This window comes from Gorilla gorilla, chromosome 16 (assembly GCF_029281585.2).
Source record: "Gorilla gorilla gorilla isolate KB3781 chromosome 16, NHGRI_mGorGor1-v2.1_pri, whole genome shotgun sequence".
Lineage (NCBI taxonomy): Eukaryota > Metazoa > Chordata > Mammalia > Primates > Hominidae > Gorilla > Gorilla gorilla.
Genome location: NC_073240.2, coordinates 93,948,348 through 93,970,215, shown reverse-complemented (window position 1 = coordinate 93,970,215; position 21,868 = coordinate 93,948,348). Strand labels below are relative to the sequence as shown.

Genomic DNA, 21,868 nt, shown 5'->3' with positions numbered 1-21,868 from the left:
GGTGCGGGGGCTCATGCCTATAATCCCAGCATTTTGGGAGGCCGAGGCGGGTGGATCACCTGAGGTCAGGAGTTCGAGACCGGTCTCGCCAACATGGTGAAACCCCGTCTCTACTAAAAATACAAATATTAGCCAGGCATGGTGGCACACGCCTGTAATCCCAGCTACTCAGGAGGCTGAGACAGGAGAACTGCTTCAACCCAGGAGGCGGAGGTTGCAGTGAGCCAAGATCATACCACTGCACTCCAGCCTGGATGACAGAGCAAGACCTTGTCTCAAAAAAAAAAAAAAAAATTTTTTTTTTCTTTTTTTTGTAGAGATTGTATCTCACTATGTTGCCTAGGCTGGTCTCGAACTCGTGGGCTCAAGCGATCCTCCCATCTCACCCTCCCAAAGTGCCGGGATTATAGGTGTGAGCCACCACGCCTGGTCAAGAAGCAATTTTAAATTCATTTAGCCTTTTAGGTACCTCCACAAGCCAGTTAAAGAATACGTCCTGGAGAAAGAGAGAGCATCAGGATAAATAGCTAATGCATGTGGAGCTTAATACCTAAGTGATAGGTTTATAGGTGCAGCAAACCATCATGGCACACATTTACCTATGTAACAAACCTGCACATCCTGCACATGTATCTCGGAATTTAAAATAAAAAAAGAGAATACATCCTATTGTTTTTGCAGGATTTTTGATTCTCTTAAAACATATGCCTTGCAGATAAACAATTTTATCCAAATTAAAACTTCCCCATTGTTAATTCGAAGTTGTCTCTAGTAAGGTTAACCAACTTTTCTGAAAATGCACATGTTCTGGGCGCATAATTTCTATAATAAAATTATGTGGAGTCCTGGAAGGTGGAGTCCCAGACTCCTTGGACTGAGATGAACTCGTTTTCAGAAAAGCACTAAGGCCTGAGTCTTCCAGCTGAATCTAATCCAGTTAATTGTCAAATTCAATCTGATCTTGGACTGAGATCAGTCTAAATATTGCTCAAATCAACTTAGCTCAAAGCACAATTTAGTGGAACTTGGAATTTAAGAGAAAAGCCACGCATCAGCCGGGCACAGTGGTTCACGCCTGTAATCCCAGCATTTTGGGAGGCTGAGGTGGGTGGATCACTTGAGGTCAGGATTTCGAGACCAGCCTGGCCAACATGATGAAACCCCATCTCTATTAAATATACAAAAATTAGCTGGCCGTGGCGGCGCATGCCTGTAATCCCAGCTACTCAGGAGGCTGAGGCAGGAGAATCGCTTGAACCTGGGAGGCCGAGGTTGCAGTGAGCCGAGATCATGTCACTGCACTCCAGCCTGGGCGACTGAGCAAGACCCTGTCTCAAAAAAAAAAAAAAAAAAAAAAAAAGGAAAAACCACTCATGGCCTCCAGTTACCAACAAGAGGGCACTGAACGCAGTTGGATTCGTGGATACCTGAACTGGTCACCTGGTGCACTGGAGTTTTAGTTTACATCTTCACTTCTGACACTGAATATTAGAAGAAAAACTTGAGACAAATTAAATTAACAAAGTTTAATTGAGCCAGAAAGAAAAAAAATGATTTTGGCAGCCCCAGAACCAGACAGATTTAGAGGACTCCAGGGCAGCTGCATGATTGGATAAGATTTATGGACCAAAAAAAGGAAAGTGACGTATAGAAAATGGAAGTGAGCACGGGACCCACTGGATTGATTACAGCTTGGTGTCTGACTTTCTTGAACAGTTTGGACAGCTGACCGTCTGTGATTGGTTGAAGCATAGCTGCTGTGCTTCACTGGGACTGAGCTATTGTTACAGAAGCACGCTCCAAGGTTGGGTTTTCAGTTTGTCTCTGTACTAAGTTAGGTGGAGTTTTTATTTTTTTTTGAGACAGAGGATTACTTTGTTGCCCAGGCTGGAGTGCAGTGGCGTGATCTCAGCTCACTGCACCCTCTGCCTCCCAGCTTCAAGCGATTCTCCTGCCTCAGCCTCCTGAATAGTTGGGATTACAGGCGCCCACCACCACGCCTGGCTGATTTTTGTATTATTAGTAGAGACGGGGTTTCACCGTGTTGGCCAGGCTGGTCTCCAACTCCTGACCTCAGGTGATCTGCCGACCTCAGCCTCCCAAAATGCTGGGATTACAGGTGTAAACCACTGTGCCCAGCCTAGTTTGTGTACTTTTTAATAAGCCCTGTGAGTAATCTGAAAGTCCTCTGCTTTAGGAGTATAGGTGACATTCTGGGGGCAGCAGGAAAAGCCTATTCAATATCCTATTACACTGGCTTTCATTAAGACAGGAAGGTTAAGAAGAAACACCAACAGGGTGTGCATTTCATATGATTTGGTGTTAGGGCACCTTCCCCCTCCCCAGAATAAAATTTGGTGAATGTACCCAAAGTCTTCCAAACCTTCATACTCCTATAATATAACCTCCTAGAAATTGGTATTCATTTCAAGGAAGTAATAGTACACACACAACAAATGAAAAAAACCTCTTCCTAAAGACATTTATTTCAGCATTATCTGTAATGTGAAAAAAAAGGAACCATTTCAACTTCTTTTTTTTTTTTTTTTTTTAGAGATTAGATCTTGCTATGTTGTTCAGGTTGGTCTCGAACTCCTGGACTCAAGTAATCCTCCTGCCTTGGCCTCCCAAAGTGTTGGGATTATAGGTGTGAGTCACAGTGCCCGGGGGGAACCAGTTTAGGTAAATGATGGATTATTTATTTATTTATTTTTCAGACGGAGTCTCGCTCTATTGTCCAGGCTGGAGTGCAGTGGCCACAATCTCGGCCTACTGCAACCTCCACCTCCCTGGTTCAAGCAATTCTCCTGTCTCAGCCTCCTGAGTAGCTGGGACTACAGGTACACACCACCACACCTGGCTAATTTTTGTATTTTTGGTAGAGTTGGGGTTTCACCATGTTGGCTAGGCTGGTCTCAAACTCCTGACCTCAAGTGATCCACCTGCCTCGACCTCCCAGAATTCTGGGATTACAGGTGTGAGCCACTATGACCTGCCAGATATTTTACTTGATAAAATTTTATGTAGCCAATAAAAATGTCTATTACAATTCAAAGATAAAACAGAGATATGTTTGTATTATGAAGTTAGGTGGACTGAAACTGATTTTCCTGTTGGATGTACAATAGGATCAACTTAAAAAAATGTGAGCAAAGAATGTACCAATGTGTTAACTCTATCATTTGGTAACAGGAATTTTCATTTATTTGAAATAAAAAATTTTTTTCTATATAAGTGCAGAAAAGAATAAGCAAGAAAAAACATGAGTGATTTTCTTTTTAGTTTTGTGTTTTCAAAGAAACAAAAATAATTCAGAGCCAAGAGGCATTACAAGTTTTAAGTGTGAAAAAAAGCTGTCCACTGCCCTGCTTCTTCCTGCTCCCCTGGGGAACCCTGTTCAAGCCTGTAATATATTTCCCCAGGTCAAAATAATGTGCTTATGTTGCCATTTCTTGAATGATGATTTTGGACATTATCTCCTTCTTTGTAAACTAGATGAAGAGTTAGGTCTCTTATACCCCTGCAGTAGGTTGAATAATGGCCCTCCCCAAATTTATGTCCGCCTGGAGCCTCAGAATGTGAACTTATTTGGAAATAGGGTCTTTGCAAATGTAATGAAGTTAAGGACCTTGAGATTATTTTGGATTTACGGTGGTGCCTGGATTTACAGTGGGACTCGTTTTGACTGGTGTCCTTGTGAATAGAGGAGAGGACACACAGAGACGCAAAGAGAAGGATGGAGGCAGGGACTGGAGTGAGGCAGCCCCAAGGCAGGGAATGCCAAGGGCTGCTGGGAGTCATCAGGAGCTGCAAGAGAAGCATGGAACACATTCTCCCTCCATCTCCAGGGGGAGCCAGCCCTTCCGAAACCTTGGCTTCAGGCTTCTGGTTTCCAGAACTGTGAGAGAATAATTTCTTTTGCTTTAAGCCACCAGGTTTGTGGTAATTTTTTAGGGCAATGCTAGGAAAATATGAATAATACAACCCCCATCTCTCTCTATCTACCCCTATGTGCACATCATGATGGCTTTTAACCTTTTTTTTTTTTTTTTGGGAGGGAGTCTTGCTCTGTCGCCCATGCTGGAATGCAGTGGCGCGATTTTGGCTCACTGCAACCTCTGCCTCCTGGGTTCAAGCGATTCTCCTGCCTCAGCCTCCTGAGTAGCTGGGATTACAGGCATGCACCACCACACCCAACTAATGTTTTTGTATTTTCAATAGAGACGGGGTTTCGCCCTTTTGGCCAGGCTGGTGTTGAACTCCTGACCTCAGGGATCCGCCTGCCTCGGCCTCCCAAAGTGCTGGGATTACAGGCGTGAGCCACCGCGCCCGGCCCTAACCTTTTCTATTCTCAGACTTTTCAGCGATGAGCACGCATTACATTTATATTGGGAGAAAACAGATATTGTTATGGCAGAGGGTGAGGATATGAAAATGCAGAGACTACACTGGGTGCGGTGTTTCAAGCCTGTAATCCCAACACTTTGGGAGGCCGAGGTGGGTGGATCACTTGAGGTCAGGAGTTGGAGACCACCCTGGCCAAGATGGCGAAACTCCGTCTCTACTAAAAATACAAAAATTCAAGACCAGCCTGGTCAACATGGCGAAACTCTGTCTCTACTAAAAATAAAAAAAAAATTAGCTGGGTGTGGTGGCGTGCACCTGTAATCCCAGCTACTCACTCAGGAGGCTGAGGCACGAGAATCTCTTGAACACAGGAGGTGGAGGTTGTAATGAGCCGAGATTGTGCCACTGCACTCCAGCCTGGGTGACGGAGTGAGACTCTGTCTCCAAAAAAAAAAAAAAAGGTGGAGACTGGGGAAGACAAAGGTCGCTCAGAGTCTGGCTGATGTGGGCGAGAGAGTGACTGTGTGTGTTGAGGACAGAGGTCCCCGTGGCTTAGTTATCAGGACTGAAGACTGAAACCACTTGTGTCAACATGACCATTTATTCCAGAACATTCTTGCCTGAGAAGGTAAAACTAAACCAATAAATACCTCACTGTTTGCTTTGGAAATTCTTGAAAACCTATTTAAACAAGATGTTGCATATTTGGGCATGTAGCCCCCTTCTCAGGACAGTTGGATGCTCACCTGGGAAGAAGGTTTACTTGCCAAACAATTGCATCCTAATCAAGGCTTGCTTTAAGGCTCTTGCCCCATTGTGGCCCTTCATTCTAAACTAGAACATCACGAACTTTGCCCAACTCTAGTCAGTTCCCCACATTCAAAGACCTACCGTAAACCACTTGAATTTTTTTTTTTTTGAGACAGAGTCTCGCTCTGTCCCCCAGGCTGCAGTGCAGTGGCACAATTTTGGCTCACTGCAACCTCCATCTCCCAGATTCAAGCAATTCTCCTGCCTCAGCCTCCCGAGGAGTTGGGATTACAGGCACGCACCACCCCTGGCTAATTTTTGTATTTTTAGTAGAGACGAGGTTTCACCATGTTGGCTAGGCTGGTCTCGAACTCCTGACCTCAGGTGATCCACCCACCTCGGCCTTCCAAAATGTTAGGATTACAGGCGTGAGCCACTGTGCCCGGCCAAACCACTTGAATTCGAACACTAAAACCCAATAGGTATCTGTCACTTGTCTCCCCCTTCTGAGACACTCCTATGGCCTGGTCAGGGTTAATTTGCTGTCCTTGACAGCAGTTTGGTAAAAAAAAGTCATGGCTTTGTTTGATGCATGGGTTATTCTGGTGGTCTTTCTGGGAAGTTGGCAGTCAACAGCACGTAAATGTTTGAATGTGTGTGTTTTTACTTGTGTGACAGTGTCTGTGAATTTGTGGGAGGAGGTATGTGCACATGTGTGCTTGCTGGCTAGAAGTCAGGCTGGAGAGGTAGAGTACGATTTGTAAAGGGTCTCTAATGTCAACCTAGGGAATTTGAATTTTTTTCTATAGGTAATGGAGGTCTTAGAGGCTTTAACAGAGAGAGATGATGACATGTTCAGGTCAGTGTTTTGAAAAAATATCTGTGATCTTGTCTTGGGAGAATTCTCAGGGCCATAGATGAAGTGGATGAGATTGTCCATCAACAATGTGGGTTAAAGATGACTACATATTGTTTGCCACTTTCCTGTCAAGAATGGAGTTGGCTGGGCTCGGTGGCTCATACCTGTAATCCTAGCACTTTGTGGGGCTGAGGCAGGAGGACTGCTTGAGTTGAGGAGTTGGAAACCAGCCTGGGTAACACAGGGAGATCCTGTCTTTACAAAAAAATAGAAAAATCAGCCGGGCATGGTGGCCCATGCCTATAGTCCCAGCTGCTCAGGAGACTGAGGTGAGAGGATTGCTTGAGCTTGGGAGGATGAGGCTGCAGTGAGTCAGATTGTGCCACTGCATTCCAGCCTGGGCAACAGAGCAAGACCCCATCTCTAAATAAATAAATAAGAAATGGAGTTTATCCCATCCCCCTTTATATTTGTGCTAGGCTGGAACTTGTTTTGACCAACAGAACACAATGGAAGTGACGCTATAATTCCTAAGGCTCAGCCTTGGAGACTGGCAGCTCTGCTTTCCTCTTTGGAACACCTCCTTTTAGATGCCAGCTGCTAGATAAAAAGTGTGCGACCACCGGCCGGGCGCGGGGGCTCACGCCTGTAATCCCAGCACTTTGGGAGGCCAAGATGGGCGGATCACAAGGTCAGAAGATCGAGACCATCCTGGCTAACACAGTGAAACCCCGTCTCTTCTAAAAATACAAAAAATTAGCCAGGCGTGGTGGCGGGCACCTGTAGTCCCAGCTACTTGGGAGGCTGAGGCAGGAGAATGGCGTGAACCCGGGAGGCAGAGCTTGCAGTGAGCCAAGATAGCTCCACTGCAGTCTGGCCCGGGCAGCAGAGCGAGACTCCGTCTCAAAAAAAAAAAAAAAAAAAAAAAAGTGTGCAGCCAACATGTTGTGAGGAAGTCCAAGCTAGCCACATGAAGAGAATGGCCACAGGGAAAAGCACAGAGGCACTTCCCATATGGGTGAAGCCTTCTTGAAAATTCCACTCCAACCTAGCCACTGGCTTATGCTGCTGAGTGAATGACCCCAGCCAATGCCACATGGAGCAAGCCTCCCATCTGAGCCTTCTGTGAATTTCTGACTCACAGAATCTTGAGCAAGCAACATTGTTGTTTTAAGCCACTAAGTTATAGGGTAGTTTGTTATGCAAGTAATAGACAACCGAACCAAACAGCTAACATTTCTTGGTTATTCAGTCTACATTAAGTGCTAGGCCTCCTGCTCTCCTTCTTAATCCTAGAGTAGGATTATTAGTTATTATTATTCCCATTTTACAAGTGGAAGCACTGAAGGTGAGGGAAAAAGTGTCAGGGACAAGAAGGATGGAACTAAAGGAAATGTGGATGTTGGGTGAGAGGACTCAAATAAGAATGTAGAGAGGAGAGAAGGTGCTGGAGAAGCCCTTGGTCTGGGCTTCATTCGGAGGATCTGATTCTCAGAGAGGGATGCAGACTCTGGATTGGGGCTGGCTCCTGGCTTTAAGTGTTTCTTGCCTCCTTCCTTCAGACTCTCCAACCAATGAACATCCAGGTAGACCTACCTGCCCTTCCACCCCCACTCTCCAGTTAGAATTACCAAGTAAAACCTGGGTTTGGGGTGAAGTCTTATTTACTTTTCTTTGGAGGGGAGAGGTAGGTAGCAGGGAGAGCGAGACTTTTCCTGATCTATAAAATTAATTGGCTCAAAATATTTGCCTTCTTGGGCTTCAGCAGCTTGGAGAAATTCACTCCTTAATGAGGAATTTCACCAGCTATGAATTGATATGCAAATCTATGCAAATAACACACAAGTCTTCCGGGGCCTCTTGAGACAGGTTTTTGTTTTTAATAGGATTACTTCACTGGGCCAATTCAATTGTGTAGAAAAAGCCTTCTGCAAATGAGATTTTCATATTAATAAGAGCTGCCATGGATTGAGTATCAGGCACTTGATGTGTCTGTTTATAAGCCTCCCATTGCAAAACCAAGCAAAGCTCCAGATGGGCAAACTGCAGACAGCACCTTGTAGCTGGAACTCAGGTTTGCCAACAAAGCCAAGAAATACAAAAACCATAATCTTAAATAATGCTTCACTTCTACCATTAGGTGAGGCACTTTACCCTAAGAGCCACATTCAAATGCTAAAATATCAACATTTCTGAATTTCAACTGTAGGAAGCACAGGGTAGATGATAAGGGGTTTTTAAAACATTTTTTCTGATTATGAAATAATAACTATTGACAGGCAGATGGGAATGGAAGTTAAGTGTGCACTTTTTTTTTTTTTTTTTGAGACAAGGTCTCATTCTGTCACTCAGGCTGGAGTGCAGTGGTGTGATCTCGGCTCACAACAACCTCCACCTCCAGGTTCAAGCAATTCTGCCACCTCAACCTCCCCAGTAGCTGGGACTGCAGGCATGCTCCACCACGCCCGGCTAATTTTTGTAGTTTTTGGTAGAGATGGGGTTATACCATGTTGGCCAGGCTGGTCTTGAACTCCTGATCGGAAGTGATCCCCTGGCCTCGGCCACCCAAAGTGCTGCGATTACAGGTGAGAGCCACCATGCCCGACCAAATGTGCACATTCTTGAAGCCCAGGTCCACCACTTCCCAACTGTGAGAAGGAGGATTAGTGGCACTCAACCTCTCTCAGTTTACCCATCTGTAGCCTGGAGTTAATGGTAATACCAATTTACAGGGTGGATGTGAGGATTAACTGAGTTTATTCTGTAAAGTATTTGATGCCTAGCAGTAAGGAACTGCCCAGTAAATGTTAGTATGTGCCCAATAGTGGCATGGTCGTGGCTCACGGAACCTCCGTCTCCTGGGTTCAAGCAATTCTCCTTCTTCTTTGGAAGGAAGTCACTAAGCACAGCCCATAATTAAGGAGTAGGAGTTATGCCTCACCTTCTTCAGGTTGGAATACTACAGAATTTATTTGGAGCTCTTTTGCACAGGAGGAGGCTATCGTTTTTTTTTGAGGTGGAATCTAGCTCTGTGGCCCAGGCTGGAGTGCAGTGGTGCGATCCGATCTCAGCTTACTTCAACCTCCGCCTCCTGGGTTCAAGAGATTCTCCTGCCTCAGCCTCCCAAGGAGCTGGGATTACAGGAACGTGCCATCACGCCTGGCTAATTTTTGTATTTTTAGTGGAGACGCGGTTTCACCATGTTGGCCTAGCTGGCCTCGAACTCCTGACCTCAGGTGATCCACGCATCTCAGCCTGCTGAAGTGCTGGGATTACTGGCGTGAGCCACCACGCCTGGCCAACAGGAGACTTTTCTCTGTCGTTAATTCATTTATTCAATCATTTATTTCTATCAGTCAGGATTAATGGATATTTATTTTGTACTTTGGGCTATAATTTAATACCTTTTTTTTTTTTTTCTCAAATTCTTCCAGCCTTGGCCATTGGGAAATCTTGAAATCTTTCAGTTGGTTCCTTTGATACTCCCATCACTGTGAATTTTTTTTTTTGAGCACTTTCTTACTTTCTGGTGATGCTCCAAACTCACTTGTATATTTTCTTTCCCAGTCTTAGAATCAACCATTTCTCTGGTTCTTTGGAGAATGGTGTTAGAAATCAAGATCCAAGATCTGGGCACTAGGTGTGTTCATTGCTACTGGAATGTGGTTGCTTCTAGGCTGTCTCAGCTGACAGAGCAAGAAGATTCATGTATATTTACTAACTTGTGATACATGTGTATCTTTAACTATTTCTATATGTAATCACTGTATCTATATTAAGCAAAACATGAGTTTATGCTTAAGTAAGCAACTCTAATCCATCGCCATATGGAGCATTCTCGCCACTTGCCCTCGATTATCTCTGGCCTCCAACCCCAAGAGTAAGAAACCTGACTCCCATGATCTCTTTTCCATTTACTTATTTAATTCCAATATACATGTATAGCAGTACATGTTAACCTGTATCTCCACCTCATTCAGTTTCTAACAGTTGGTAATTATCATCATTTTAAATTCTGCTACACATAAACTTTCTAACTATGAGTAATATACTTCGATATTTATTGCAGATTCCGTTGTTACTTGGCAGTGATCTCTTTGTTTTGTAAAAGAGGATATCAGTGCCTGTATTCTTTCCTTCTCCCGTCTTATCTCCCTTCTACCATCTAACTTCTGTCAGTTGTACATTCATTTTTAAGTTATCAAGGATTAATATTTAAATTATTCTCTGTAGCCAAAATTAGGTCTTTGGGCTGTGTCAGTAGGTTGATTACAAAAGAGTAAAATTAAAAAATAACATTTATACTACTAGGACTATATAAAGACTGCTCATTAAAAAATCTGGCTATGTGTAAGATTACATTTCTTTCTATATAATTCCAGAATGTATTTTTCAGTTTTTAATTTAGTTTTTATTATTGTAGCTGCAAGGCTTTCTCAAATGTCAGTAACCATTGGTTGTCCATTCCTATTTAAGAATGAAGACCAGACTGGGCATGGTGGCTCATGCCTGTAATCCCAGCATTTTGGGAGGCTGAGGTGGGAGGATTGCCTAAGCCCAGGCATTTGAGACCAGCCTGGGCAAAATGGTGAAACCTCGTCTCTACAAAAAAAAAAAAAAAAAATTAGTTGGGCATGGTGGTACACACCTGTGGTCTCAGCTACTTGGGAGGCTGAGGTGGGAGAATAGCTTAAGCCCAGAAGATTAAGGCTGCAGTGAGCTGTATGTTGTGTTTATACCACTGCACTCCAGCCTGGGTGACAGAGTGAAACCCTATCTCAAAAAAAAAAAAAAAAAGATAGACCAGACATAACAATAACGAATAGGTATACAGCTAACAGGAGAGCCCCCAAAATATATGAAGTAACAGTGGGCAGAATTGAAGAAAATAATAGAGAATTTAGAAACAATAGTTGGAGTCTTCAATACCCACTTTCAATGATGGATAGACAACTAGACAGAAGAGCAACAAGAAAATTAAACAACACTATAAACCAACTAGACCTAACAGATATTTGTAGAATATTCCATCCATTAACAACAGAATACACATTTTTCTTAAGTGCATATACAATATTCTTTTTTTAGAACATTCTTGATGCTAGACCATATGTTAAGCAATAAAACAAACCTCAATACATTTAAAGGATTGAAAACATACAAAGTATGTTCTCCAACCACAAGGAGAATAAAATTAGAAATAAGTAACAATAAAAGTTGGAAAATTAACAAATATTTGCAAAGTAAACAACACACCCAAATAACCAATGTGTCAAAAAAGAATTATGAGGAAAGTTTAAAAATATTTTGAGATAAACACAAAAACACTATATATATATATATTTTTTTTTTTTTTTAAATTATACTTTAAGTTCTGGGGTACATGTGCACAACATGCAGGTTTGTTAACATAGGTATACATGTGCCACGTCGGTTTGCTACACCCACTAACTCGTCATTTACATTAGGTATTTCTCCTAATGCTATCCCTCCCCCATCCCCCAATGCACGACAGGCCCCAGTCCCAGTGTGTGATGTTCCCCACCCTGTGTCCAAGTGTCCTCATTGTTCAATTCCCACCTATGAGTGAGAACATGTGGTGTTTGGTTTTCTATCCTTGTGATAGTTTGCTGAGAATGATGGTTTCCAGCTTCATCCATGTTGCTGCAAAGGATATCAACTCATCCTTATTTATGGCTGCATAGTATTCCATGATGTATATGTGCCACATTTTCTTAATCCAGTCTATCATTGATGGACATTTGGGCTGATTCCAAGTCTTTGCTATTGTGAATAGTGCTGCAATAAACATGCATGTGCATGTGTCTTTATAGTAGTATGATTTATAATCCTTTGGGTATATACCCAGTAATGGGATTGCTGGGTCAAATGGTATTTCTAGTTCTAGATCCTCGAGGAATCACCACACTGTCTTCCACAGTGGTTGAACTAGTTTACACTCCCACCAACAGTGTAAAAGTGTTCCTATTTCTCCACATCCTCTCCAGCATCTATTGTTTCCTGACTTTTTAATGATTGCCATTCTAACTGGTGTGAGGTGGTATCTCATTGTGGTTTTGATTTGCATTTCTCTGATGACCAGTGATGGTGAGCATTTTTTCATGAAAAAACACAATATATTATACCTAAACTTGCAGGATACAGCTAACGTAGCACTTAGAGGGAAATTTATAGCTACACACAACCATATTGAAAAAGAAGTAGGCTGGGCATGGTGGCTTATGCCTGTAATCCCAGCACCTTGGGAGGCCAAGGCGGGCGGATCACAAGGTCAGGAGATCGAGACCATCCTGGCTAACACGGTGAAACACCGTCTCTACTAAAAAATACAAAAAAATTAGCCAGGTGTGGTGGCGGGCGCCTGTAGTCCCAGCTACTCGGGAGGCTGAGGCAGGAGAATGGCGAGAACCCAGGAGGCAGAGCTTGCAGTGAGCTGAGATCGTGCCACTGCACTCCAGCCTGGGCGACAGAGCAAAGACTCCATCTCAAAATAAATAAATAAATAAAAAATAAAAAGAAGAAAGACCTCAAATTAAGAACCTAATCTTCGATCTTAAGAGACTAGAAGAAGAAGAGAAAACTAAGTCTGAAGCAAGTATAAGGAAGGAACTAATGAAGATTAGAGTGGGCCAGGTGCAGTGGCTCATGCCCGTAATCTCAGCACTTTGGGAGGCTGAGGCGGGTGGATTGCTTGAGCCCAGGAGTTCGACACCAGCCTGGGCAACATGTCAAAACCCCATCTACAAAAAAATACAAAAAAATTAGCCAGCTATGGTGGCACATGCCTGTAGTCCCAGCTACTTGGAAGGCTGAGGTGGGAGGATCACTTGAGACTGGGAGGTTGCAGTAAGCTACAATCATGCCACTGCACCCCAGCCTGGGCGACAGACGGAAACCTTGTCTCAAAAAAAAAAGAAAAAAAAAATTAGAGTAGAAATAAATTGATAGAAAAACAGTAGCAAAAATAATCAACCAAAAGTTAATTCTTTGAAAAGATCAGCAAAATTCACGTACCTATAGCTAGACCAAGCACATAAAAAAGAAAGAAACTACAAATTATAAATTATGAGAATTGAGAATGAAAGAGAATGCATTATTATTTATTTCAATTCTTCTTCTTATAAGAAATACTTGGAATACAATTGTTTATAGTATTCCAACAAATTAGATGAAATGGAAAAATTTCTGGAAAGACAAAAACTACTAAAACTGACTCAAGAAGAAGTAGAAAATCTTGATAAATCTATAACAAGTGATGACATTGAATTAATCATAATAAAAAACTTTTTTCAAAGGGAATCCCAAGCCCATATGGCTTCACTGTTGAACTTCACCAGACACTTAAGCAAGTATTAACTTCCTTAGGAAGTCGTCATTTGGAGACTCTTCTAAAAAATAGAAGCTGGGAAATGTCCCCACTCTTTCTACGGGATCAGCATTATCCTGATTCTAAAACTAGACAGATATCCCAAGAAAAGAAAACTATAGACCAATATCCATTAAGAACACAGACACAACAATCCTCAACAAAATACTATCAACATAAATCCAGCAACATATGGAAAGGATCATAATCCATGGCCAAGTGGGATTTTGCTAGGCATGTAAGGATGAGTCAACATAGAAAAATAAATCAATGTAAAACAACATATGGCTGGATGCGGTGGCTCACGCCTGTAATCCCAGCACTTTGGGAGGCCGAGGCGGGCGGATCACGAGGTCAGGAGATCGAGACCATCCTGGCTAACACGGTGAAACCCCGGCTCTACTAAAAATACAAAAAGAAAAAAAAGCAATTAGCTGGGCGTGGTGGCATGCGCCTGTAGTCCCGGCTACTTGGGAGGCTGAGGCAGGAGAATGGCGTGAACCCAGGAGGTGGAGCTTGCAGTGAGCCGAGATCATGCCACTGCACTCCAGCCTTGGCGACAGAGTGAGACTCTGTCTCAACAACAACAACAACAACAACACAAAACATATTAGTAGAATAAAAGACAAAAGCCACATGATATTCTCAATAGACAAAGAATGACAGAACAGGGAGACAGAATTAATACATGAATTATATAGCTTTTATACATGAATGGGGCTCATCATTGGGCCAACAGACACAACTAACTCCTTTATTATTTCCTGGCATTTTGTTCTACCTTAGAGCAGAGCTCTTCTGATATTTTGCCTATGGGTGAATTTTACACTTGTTTGACTTAATGGGAAGGGGATGAAAATATAATGGGAAGGGGGTGAAAATACCTGGTCTCTCCAAGATTGGCCTCTTTAATTTTGCTGTCCAGCTCTTGCTGATCTTTGAGGCCATCTATAGGAATACTAAAGATGGTGGCATTTTCCATGTTATCTTTTGATGCCTTTTCATCTACTTTTTTATGTCTTCTAGAAACTTGCTGAAATCTGACATCTCTCTCTTTTTTTTTCTTTTTTTTTTATGGAGTCTCGCTCTGTCTCCCAGGCTAGAGTGCAGTGGCATGATCTTGGCTCACTGCAAACTCCGCCTGCTGGGTTCAAGAGATTCTCCTGCCTCAGCCTCCCGAGTGACTGGGATTACAGGTGTGTGCCACCAAACCTGGCTAATTTTTGTATTTTTAGTAGAGATGGGGTTTCACCAAGTTGGCCGATTTGGTCTTGAACTCCTGACCTCAAGGGACCCACCTGCCTCAGCCTCTCAAAGTGCTGGGATTACAGGCGTGAGCCACCAAGCCTAGCCATCTGACATCTCTTGATGGTCTCTAATTTATTTTCATTTTTGTTTTGTGCTTATATTTTTTGTATTTCTCTTATTATTTTAATTGGGTTTCTTTAAGGAGAGAGAAATTAACTGTCTTTGAGAACCAAGTTCCCCTGAAGAAATTTATTTTCTTAAGATAATGAGTGATACTTCAGAGTATACTCTCTTTTTTCTCCAAGTAGAGGGTTACTGGGTTCTGGTTCTGGTAAGAAATCTTGTCACTTTTATCCTGGAGAAGTAAAGTGGTTTGTCAGGAATCCAAACATAACAGCCATGGTAATTTGAGAGAATTTACAATAACAGCTGTAGGAGAGTGAATCCTTAGAGCTAAATTTGACTTTTCCTGCATTTTATAGTAAAGGAAATTGCATTTTAGAGATAAGAAGGGTTCATGGTCACAAAACAAGTTGGTAACAGTCCTGGGAGGAACATTCCTGTTTCCCAACCTGTGCTCCTTGCGCTGTACCATACTGTCATCACTGAGCACTCTTTCTCACATGCACTGGTGTGCTATGTGGCATCTATTACAGTGGTGAAGGTCATTGCAGGTATTAGGAGCATGGGATCTGTGGTAAAGCAGATCTGGCCTGACATGTAGCTATGTGACATTGGTCAAGTTGAAGATTTTTTCATTTCAGTGTCTTCATGTAAAAACAGGGATTGCTGTATTTTGAATGTTTCCCCTCCAAAATTCAGGTGTTGAAACTTAATGGCCAATAAAGTGATAGTATCAAGAGGTGGGGCTTTTAAGTGGTGAACAGGCCATGAGGGCTCCTCCTTTATAAATGGGATTAATGTGCTTATATAAAAGAGTTCACACAGTATTCAATTCAGTCACTCTTTAGCCTTCCACCCTATGAAGACACAGCGTTCCTCTCTGGATGTTGCAGCAACGAGGCACCATATTGGAAGGGGAAACCACGCCCTTCACTAGACACTAAATCTCCAGCACCTTCATCCTGGATTTTCAGCTTCCAGAACTGTGAGAAATAAATTTGTGTTCTTTACAAATTACCCTATGGTATTTTGTTATAGTGGCACAAATGGACCAAGACAGGGACAGTAAGAGTACGCATCATATAGGCTTGTGATATAAATGCTTTTCACAGAACTTGGTACAAGGCAATTGTCTTACAGGTATTGGCAGTTATGAATTGCTATCCAAGACTAGAAACTTACTGGGCCTGGATGACTCAGATAACTTAAGGGTCATCTAGTTCAGTCTTCCAGCCAGTGCTTCAATTCGTCTACAATGTCTCCATCAAGAGATTGACTGTTTTCTTCTTCTTCCTTTTTTTTGAGATGGAGTCTTGCTCTGTTGCCCAGGCTGGAGTGCAGTGGCGCTATCTGGGCTCACTGCAAGCTCCGCCTTCTGCGTTCACGCCATTCTCCTGCCTCAGCCTCCCGAGTAGCTGGGACTACAGGCGCCCACCAGCATGCCAGGCTAATTCTTTTGTATTTTTAGTAAAGATGGGATTTCACCGTGCTAGCCAGGTTGGTCTCGATCTCCTGACCTCGTGATCCACCTGCTTCAGCCTCCCAAAGTGCTGGGATTACAGGCGTGAGCCACTGTGCCCGGCCGACTGTTTTCTTTTGAACACCTGCAATGACAGGAGCACTCACGACCATCTGAGGCAGCCTATTCAATTTAAATGGTTTTCAAGCTTATTTTCTTTCATGATAAACTTTTAAATATGACTATTAAGTCAGGATAATACAGAAAAGTAGAAGGCAGAAAACTCAATGCTTGTCATCCATTTGTCAGGGACAACACTTCTGTGCCTCTTGTCCAGTATTTACAAGACAATCATTTTTTTCGCCGTCACGTGGTGTGATGTTCAAGAGTTTATAGGAACATATTTTTTTGCTCAGTATATAAAACTTGGAAAATACAGGGAATGTAAATTCTCTAGCTTCCTTCAACCCAGAGAGAGCTCTGCTTATGTTCGTGAGGCGGCAGGGGCAGCCAAGGGCGGTGGTTAAAAGGGTGTATTTAAAGTCAGACAACCCTGAGGGACCATGGGAAAATTTCTCAGATCTCTCCTTAAGTCTCAGCTTTCTCATTTTTTAATGGCTTCTGTTTTTTTCTTTTCAAGTGAGGTGAAGGAGAGCGGAGGCGGCGGCGGCGGCGGCGGCGCGGGTCGGCAGCGGGAGGGCGCGCGGCCGAGCGGAGGCGGAGTCGGCGCGGAGAACATGGCTGGAGGCAAAGCTGGAAAGGACAGTGGGAAGGCCAAGGCTAAGGCAGTATCTCGCTCACAGAGAGCTGGGCCACAGTTTCCTGTGGGCCGCATCCACAGACACTTGAAGACTCGCACCACAAGCCATGGAAGGGTGGGTGCCACTGCTGCCGCGTACAGTGCTGCGATTCTGGAGTACCTCCCTGCAGAGGTGCTGGAGCTGGCAGGTAATGCTTCTAGGGATCTCAAAGTAAAGCGCATCACTCCGCGTCACTTGCAGCTTGCAATCCGTGGTGATGAAGAGTTGGATTCTCTTATCGAGGCTACCATAGCTGGGGGTGGTGTGATCCCTCACATCCACAAATCTCTGATTGGAAAGAAGGGACAGCAGAAAACTGCGTAGAGGGATGCTTTAACCAACCCTCTTCCTCCCCGTCATTGTACTGTAACTAGGACAGAAGAAAGAATGGGGATATGTGGAATTTTTAACAACAGTTAAATGGAAAAGCATAGACAATTACTGTAGACATGATAAAAGAAACATTTGTACGTTCTTAGACTCGAAGTTTGATAAAAGTACCTTTTCATGTGGTGAAAAAAAAAATAAAGTGAGGTGAAATTCAGATAACATATAATTAGCTCCTTTGAAGAGTAGAATTCAGTGGCAGCTAGAGTATTTGTAATATTGTGCCAACAGCACCCTATAACAATTTTTCAACACCCCAAAAGAAACACCTCATAACCGTTAAGTAATCACTCCCACTTCCCCTTTCTCCCATCCTCTAGTAATTACTAATCTGCTTTCTGTGCCTATGGATTTGCTCACTCTGGAAATATCATAAAAGGAATCATATAATATGTGAGCTTTTATGCCTGGCTTCTTTTACTCAGCATAATGTTTTCAAGGTTCATTTGTGCTGTAGTATATATCAGTTATTAGATCCTTTTTTTTTTTTTTTTTGAGACAGAGTTTCACTCTTGTGCCCCAGCTTGGAGTGCAATGGCACGATCTCGGCTCACTGCAACCTCCGCCTCTGGGGTGCAAGCGATTCTTGTGCCTCGGCCTCCTGAGTAGCTGCGATTACAGGCACGTGCCACCACGCCTGGCTAATTTTTGTATTTTTAGTAGAGACAGTGTTTCACCGTGTTGGCCAGGCTGGTCTCGAACTCTTGACCTCAGTGCCTGCCAAAGTGCTAGGACTACAGGTGTGAGCCATCTCTCCCAGCCAGATCATTTTTTTCATAGCTGAATAATAGTCCATTGTGCAGATATACCACAATTTGTCTATCTATTCATCTACTGATGGACATTTGGGTTGTGGTTGTTTGGCTCATGTTTTTTGTGTTCTATTTAAGAAATTCCTGGCTAACACAAAGTCACAAAGATTTTCTGTATTTTCTTGAAGAAGTTTTCTACTTTGAACTCTTAAGGTTTATAACCAGTTTCTAGTTCAATTTTATGTGTAGCGTGAGATAAATGTGAGATGCTCTTTGCAGCAACGTGGCTACAGCTGGAGGATATTATTGAGGTGTTGAGGTTCATTATCATTTTTTTTTCAACTTTTAGGTTCAGGGGTACATGTGCAGGTTTGTTTTGTAGGTAAATTGTGTGTCACAGGGAAGGTTCATTATTTTATTTTATTTTTATTTATTTATTTTTGAGACAGAGTTTTGCTCTTGTTGCCCAGGCTAATTTTGTATTTTTAGTAGAGACAGGGTTTCTCCATGTTTGTCAGGATGGTCTCGAACTCCCAACTTCAGGTCATCTGCCCGCCTCGGCCTCCCAAAGTGCTGGGATTACAGGTGTGAGCCACTGTGCCCGGTCTCATTATTTTATTTGTTAATTTTTTTGAGACGAAGTTTTGCTCTTGTTGCCCAGGCTGGAGTGCAGAGTGGTGCGATCTCGGCTCACTGCAACCTCCGCCTCCAGGTTCAAGTGATTCTCCTGCCTCAGCCTCCTGAGTAGCTGAGATTACAGACATGCACCACCACGCCCGGCTAATTTTTGTATTTTTAGTAGAGACGGGGTTTCACCATGTTGGCCAGACTGATCTCGAACTCCTGAACTCAGGTGATCCACCCACCTCAGCCTCCCAATGGGCTGGGATTACAGGTGTGAGCCAGTGCACCTGGCCTGGGTTCATTATTTTTTCACGCAGATAACCAATTATTTCAGGACCATTAGTTGGACTATTTAAAAAATTTTTTTTCAACTTTTATTTTAGTTTCAGGGGGTACAGGTGCAGGTTTGTTACATGGGTACATTGCATGTCACTGAAGTTTGGTGTACAAATGATCTTGTCACCCAGGTAGTGAGCATAGTACTCAATAAGGAGTTTTTCAACACTCTTCCTCCTTCCACCCTCCCCCTTCTAGTAGCCCTGGTGTGTATTGTTCCCTTCTTCATCTCCACATGTACTAAATGTTTAGTTCTCACTTAGAAGTGAGAACATGTGGTATTTGGTTTTCTGTTCCGGTGCTAGTTTGCTTAGGATAATGTCCTCCAGCTGCATCCATGTTGCTGAAAGGACTTGATTTTATTCTTTTTTATGGCTGCATAGGATTCTATGTTGTGTATGTATCATATTTTCTTTTTTCTTTTTTTTTTTTTTGAGATGGAGTTTCGCTCTTGTTGCCCAGGCTGAAGTGCAATGGCGCGATCCTGGCTCACTGCAACCTCTGCTTCCTGGATTCAAGCGATTCTCCTGTCTCAGCCTCCCAAGTAGCTGAGATTACAGGCATGCACCATGACGCCTGGCTAATTTTTTGTATTTTTAGTAGAGACGGGGTTTCTCCATGTTGGTCAGGCTGGTCTTGAACTCCTGACCTCAGGTGATCTGCCTGCCTCGGCCTCCCAAATTGGCAAGATTATAGGTGTGAGCCACCGCACCTGGCTACCACATTTTCTTTATCCAGTCCACTGCTGATAGACATCTAGGTTGATTCCATGTCTTTGCTATTGTGAAGAGTGCTGTGATGAACATCTGAGTGCATGTCTTTTTAGTAGAGCGATTTATTTCCTTTTAGATATATACCCAGTAATGGGATTGCTGGGTCAAATGGCAGTTCTACTTTAAGTTCTTTGAGAAATCTCCAAACGATTTCCACAGTGGCTGAACTAATTTACATTCCCACCAACAGTGTAAAAGTGTTCCCTTTCTCTGCAGCCTCATCAGCATCTGTTGTTTTTTAACAATGGGCATTATGACTGGTGTGAGATGGTATTTCATTGTGGTTTTGATTTGCATTTCTCTGATAATTAGTGATGTGGAACATTTTTTCATACGTTTCTTGGCCACTTGTATATCTTTTTTTGAGAAGTGTCTGTTCGTGTCTTTTGCCCATTTTTATATTTATTTATTTATTTATTTATGTATTTATTTATTTTTGAGATGGAGTTTCACTCTGTCAGGCAGGCTGGAGTGAAGTGGTGTGATCTTGGCTCACTGCAACCTCTGCCTCCTCAGTTCAAGCAATTCTTCTGCCTCAGCCTCCCAAGTTGCTGGGATTATAGGTGCCTGCCACCATGCCTGGCTTCTTTTGCCCTTTTTTTTTTTTGAGACCAAGTTTTGCTCTTGTTGCCCAGGCTGGAGTGCAAAGGTGTGATCTCGGCTCACTGCAACCTCCGGCTCCTGGGTTCAAGCAATTCTCCTGTCTCAGCCTCCCGACTAGCTGAGATTACAGGCATGCTCCAGCACGCCCGACTAATTCTGTATTTTTAGTAGAGATGGGGTTTCTCCATGTTGGTCAGTCTGGTCTTGAACTCCTGACCTCAGGTGATCCACCAGCCTTGGCCTCCCGAAGCGCTGGGATTACAGGTGTGAGCCACTGTGCCTGGCCTCTTTTGCCCATTTTAAATTTTATTACTATTTTTGAGACAGAGTTTCGCTCTTGTTGCCCAGGTTGGAGTGCAATGGCGCAATCTTGGCTCACCACAACCTCCGCCTCGCAGGTTCAAGTGATTCTCCTACTTCAGCCTCCTGAGTAGCTGGGATTTCAGGCATGCACCACCATGCCTGGCTAATTTTTTGTATTTTTAGTAGAGATGGGTTTTCTCCATGTTGGTCAGGCTGGTCTTGAACTCCCAACTTCCAGTGATCTACTTGCCTCGGCCTCCCAAAGTGCTAGGATTACAGGCGTGAACCACCATGCCCGCCCCCTTTTGCCCATTTTTAAATGGTGTTACTTGTTTTTCACTTGTTCAATAGTTTAAGTTCCTTATAGATTCTGGATATAAACCTTTGTCAGATGCATAGATTGTGAATTTTTTCCTCCATTCTGTAGGTTGTCTGTTCACTCTGTCGACAGTTTCTTCTGCTATGCAGATGCTCTTCAGTTTAATTAGATCCCACTTGTCAATATTTGTTTCTGTTACAATTGCTTTTGAGGACTTAGTCATAATTTCTTTCCCAAGGCTGCTGTCCAGAATGGTGTTTCCTGGGTTTTCTTCTAGGAGTCTTTGTTTGACGTCTTACATTTAAATCTTTAATGCATCTTGCATATGGTGAAAGGTTGAGGTCTAGTTTCATTCTACTGCATATGAGTGGCCAGCTATCTCAGCACCATTTAGTGATATATGTCTATACTTTTTCCAGTACTACTGTCTTGATTACTGTAGCTTTCGCATAAATCTTGAAATTAGTGTAAGTCTTCTAATTTTGTTGATCCTTTAAAAAATTGTTTTGGCTATTATAGGTCATTTGCATATGTATATATTTTTTGAGACAGAGTTTTTGCTCTTGTTGCCCAGGCTGGAGTGCAATGGTGCCATCTCGGCTCACCACAACCTCCGCCTCCCAGGTTTAAGCGATTCTCCTGACCTAGCCTCCTGAGTAGCTGGGATTACAGGCATGCGCCTCCATGCCTGGCTAATTTCGTATGTTTAGTAGAGACGGCGTTTCTCCATGTTGGTCAGGCTGGTCTCGAACTCCTGACCTCAGGTGATCTGCCTACCTCAGCCCCTCAAAGTGCTAG

General features: G+C 43.1%; 1 protein-coding gene across 5 annotated transcripts in view; it reads left to right on the top strand.

Moving 5' to 3' along the window:
* The window catches only part of LOC101141483 (histone H2A.V-like), a 152,078-nt gene that overhangs the window by 36,398 nt on the left and 93,812 nt on the right, over positions 1-21,868 (top strand). For 4 of the 5 annotated variants that reach the window (XR_002002921.3, XR_010131081.1, XM_019011156.4 and 1 more), the window contains exon 1: positions 16,722-17,121. Coding sequence is in view for 3 of the 5 variants with exons in the window: in XM_019011156.4 (XP_018866701.3) it covers positions 16,737-17,121 (385 nt within the window). In the remaining 2 variants the exon portion in view is untranslated. Of the gene's footprint in view, positions 1-15,551; positions 15,700-16,721; positions 17,503-21,868 lie in introns of those variants that run through there. The other variant, XM_055364199.2, reaches the window with a different exon arrangement.